General features: G+C 37.7%; 1 protein-coding gene across 1 annotated transcript; it reads left to right on the forward strand.

Annotated features, from left to right (window-relative positions):
* The first annotated feature begins 924 nt into the window (after positions 1–924).
* On the forward strand, positions 925–2,963 carry LOC108294643 (U3 small nucleolar RNA-associated protein 6 homolog). Its single transcript, XM_017516565.2, is given in 4 exon segments — positions 925–1,911; positions 1,913–2,004; positions 2,006–2,118; positions 2,121–2,963. Coding segments are annotated over 4 exon segments (1,761 nt in total). The 5' UTR covers positions 925–1,017; the 3' UTR covers positions 2,783–2,963.
* Positions 2,964–3,836: the final 873 nt, after the last annotated feature.

Below are 3,836 nucleotides of genomic sequence, written 5' to 3' on the forward strand. Positions count from 1 at the left end.
TATATATATATATATATATATATATATATATATATATATATATATATAACAAATTTAAAGGGTCTGTTAATTCTGATATTTTTCTTTACTAATCATTTTGGATTTTTTTCTTTGAATTATTGAACAGGGAAGATACTTAAGTATAGAAGATTTTTGCTCTAATTTGAGTGAAATAAAAGTTTATTAGTGTGAGGCAAACATAACTCATTTGAGGATAAAGTTTGTGTTGGATATGTGGTTTCTGAGGCATTTTGACTGGTCTTTTTAAATGCTTTATCTTTTTCTTTAAAGATTTATTTCAATAAAACTAATTGGGACCACCAGTATTTCACTAGGACCTGGGTAGTACTTGGCAGAGCAGCAGCAATCCTGCTGTGTTTTATATAACGTGCATCCTTGGGCAAGTTGTCCTTAAATCTTACACTGTGGTGAAGGGATGATTTTTTTGTAATGCTGCAATAGAGTTGGAGTACTTAGCTCTGTTCTTATCTAGTATGTCTAATAAATGTATCATATTATTTCCACATAGGGGGAATAAGGGAGTACTTTTCTTTTTATATTTCTATGCTTAAAATTATCTTTCCTAGTCAAAAAATGCCCAACTCTGTGTCTGCTTTCTGCTTGTTAAGGCTTTTTTCCCTGACTTTTCTTGGGCTAAAGACAGGCTTTTTCAATTATGCTGTCATCATTAACAGCATAATTATGCAAGCATATTTAACGCTGTTTAATTTAATATGTAATACATATGGTAATTGTGGGGTAATATGCACAACAACTGTAGTTTCTTACTTGGCCATGAGAATGCTTTTTTAAGTTCCACTCTGGCAAATCTTGTCATATCAAAAGATATTGGAAAGAGGGATTCCCTTTGGTGTTTAATCTTCCACTTAGAAAATACCTATTGCAGATTACGTCAGGCGTGCCGGGTAGGGCTGGATCTCCGGACTGGAAGCTGGGCGCTTCCTGTGGGTGTTCGCTGTTCAGAATCTCTCCACCGGGTTGTAGAATTCGGACATCATGGCAGAGATAATTCAGGAACGCATAGAAGAACGGCTCCCAGAATTGGAACAGCTGGAGCGCATTGGACTGTTCAGTCATGCGGAGATTAAGGCTATCATTAAGAAGGCTTCCGATCTAGAGTACAGAATCCAGTGAAGAACCCCTTTCAAGGAAGACTTTATCAATTATGTTCAATATGAAATTAATCTTCTGGATCTGATCCAGAGAAGAACACGCATTGGATATTCATTTAAGAAGGATGAGATTGAGAATTCTATTGTACACCGGGTACAAGGTGTTTTCCGAAGTGCCTCAGCAAAATGGAAAGATGATGTTCAACTTTGGCTCTCCTATGTGGTTTTTTGTAAGAAGTGGGCTGCTAAAACTCAACTTAGCAAGGTATTCTCTGCCATGTTGGCCATTCATTCCAACAAACCAGCTTTGTGGATTATGGCAGCCAAATGGGAAATGGAAGATGGATTGTCTTCAGAAAGTGCAAGGCAACTATTTCTTCGGGCACTGCGCTTTCATCCAGAGTGCCCAAAACTTTATCAAGAATACTTTAGGATGGAGCTGATGCATGCTGAAAAACTGAGGAAGGAAAAGGAAGAATTTGAAAAAGCCAGCATGGACATGGAGAATCCTGATTATTCTGAAGAAATCCTTAAGGGCGAGTTGGCACGGATCATCTACAAAAATTCTGTAAGCATAATTAAAGATGCAGAATTTCACATGTCACTGCTTTCAATTGCACAGCTATTTGACTTTGCCAAATATCTACAAAAAGAAATTTATGATGACCTTCAGGCTCTACACACTGATGATCCTCTCCCTTGGGATTATGTGGCAAGGCGAGAATTAGAGATTGAGTCACAGACAGAAGAGCAGCCTACGACGAAACAAGCCAAAGCAAGTACAGGTTGGCTGGAAGGAGGAGAGGTGCTGTGCTGTATATGAAGAGGCAGTGAAGACTCTGCCCACAGAGGCCATGTGGAAGTGTTACATAACGATTTACCAAGAAGACAAATAGTGGATTCCTCAGAGGGAAGAGGCTGGAAAGAACCATGACTGCATTCAGGAAGGCACATGAACTTAAGCTTCTGCCAGAATTCCAATACAAGCCTTGCTGAGTCATAACTTCCTGAGAGAAGCTCTGGAGGTGGCAGTAGCTGGAACTGAATTGTTTAGAGACTCTGGGACAATGTGGCAGATGAAGATGCAGGTGCTAATTGACTCAAAGAGCGCTGACATAGCCATGCAATTTGAAGAATCCTTTGTGCACCTCAAGCCCCAGGTTTGTCTGTCATTGTGGATTTCTTGGGCAGAGTGGAGTGAAGGTGTCAAAAGCCAAGAGGACACTGAGGCAGTCTTTAAGAAAACTCTGTTAGCTGTCATTGGTGCCGACTCAGTAACCCTGAAGGATAAGTACCTGGATTGGGCTTATCGAAATGGTAGCTACAAAAAGGCCAGAGCTGTGTTTAAAAGTTTACAGGAGAGTCGTCCATTTTCAGTTGACTTTTTCAGGAAAATGATTCAGTTTGAAAAGGAGCAAGAATCCTTCAATATGGGAAATATAAGAGAATATTATGAGAGAGTTTTGAGAGAGTTTGGATCTGCAGATTCTGATCTTTGGATGGATTATATCAAAGAAGAATTGAACCACCCCCTTGGTAGACCTGAGAACTGTGGACAGATCTGGTGGCGAGCGATGAAAATGTTGCAGGGAGAGTCAGCAGAGGCATTTGTAGCTAAACATGCTATGTATCAGACTGGCCATTTGTGAAGAGGAAGAATACAGCCAGCTTTGTGAAATAGTACTGCAAGCAAGCCCTGTGAGCAAATTTGTATTATGAGTCCATCTGAATTTGCTCAGTGATGGCAGACAAGATGGCTGTCTGGTTTCGAGATACACTTTAATTTTATGTTAGCTTGTTAGTCTTTTTTAAAAATTAAAAAAAAAAACTTGTGATAAAAAAAGAAAATACCTATTGCAGTTAGAATTAATCTTGTAGTATCCATCTTTGTATTTTGAAGATAATAAGGTTTGAATTAAATTGATATACACAGAGGGGAACCCAATTTTTTGATCCAATGTAAATTATACATGAGATAATCCACAGTTATTCATTGTGGAATTGTTGAGACTATGAAAGACTCATTGTCTTTGTATTCAGCTCTTCCTTAAATACTGTAACAATACCCCCACCTCTGCTTGCTTGCTTTCCCTTCCCTCCAATGACAAAGAAAATGAGAAATTTAAAAAATATATAAAATTAAATAAATAAAAAATAAAAAATAAATTGACAACCTAATGTCATACATCAAGGCATTAGAGAAACTAAAACAAAACAAACCCACCCCCATTATTCATAACTAGGCAGGCAACACCTGCTAGAAAATAAACAAAGAGCAGAACAGAACTAAATAAAACTGAATCAAAAAAAAAAACACAAAAGATCAATGAAGTAAAAAATTGGCTCTTTGAAAAAAAATGCTAAATTGATAGACCATTACCTAGATTAACCAAGAAAAGAAGAGAAAACATTTAAATAAGCTCAACTAAAATTAAAAAATGATGAAATTACAACCAACACCAAAAAAATATACAAAATCATTTGAAATTACTATGAGCACATCTATGCACAAAAATTAGAAAATCTAGAGGGAAAAGAGCCAAGCTAGCAGACTAAAAGCAGCTCATGTGTGCTGCTGTTATGGAAAGAAAACCAGAGCTAGTGAACCTGAGCCTTCAGGCTGATCACCTGAGAAACCATGCCAGGATTTATCATGGCAACAGGGAAACACAGAAGAGAGAGTAATGAAGCTGGACACCAGCC

Source organism: Cebus imitator, unplaced genomic scaffold, assembly GCF_001604975.1.
Source record: "Cebus imitator isolate Cc_AM_T3 unplaced genomic scaffold, Cebus_imitator-1.0 Scaffold594, whole genome shotgun sequence".
NCBI classification, from domain to species: domain Eukaryota; kingdom Metazoa; phylum Chordata; class Mammalia; order Primates; family Cebidae; genus Cebus; species Cebus imitator.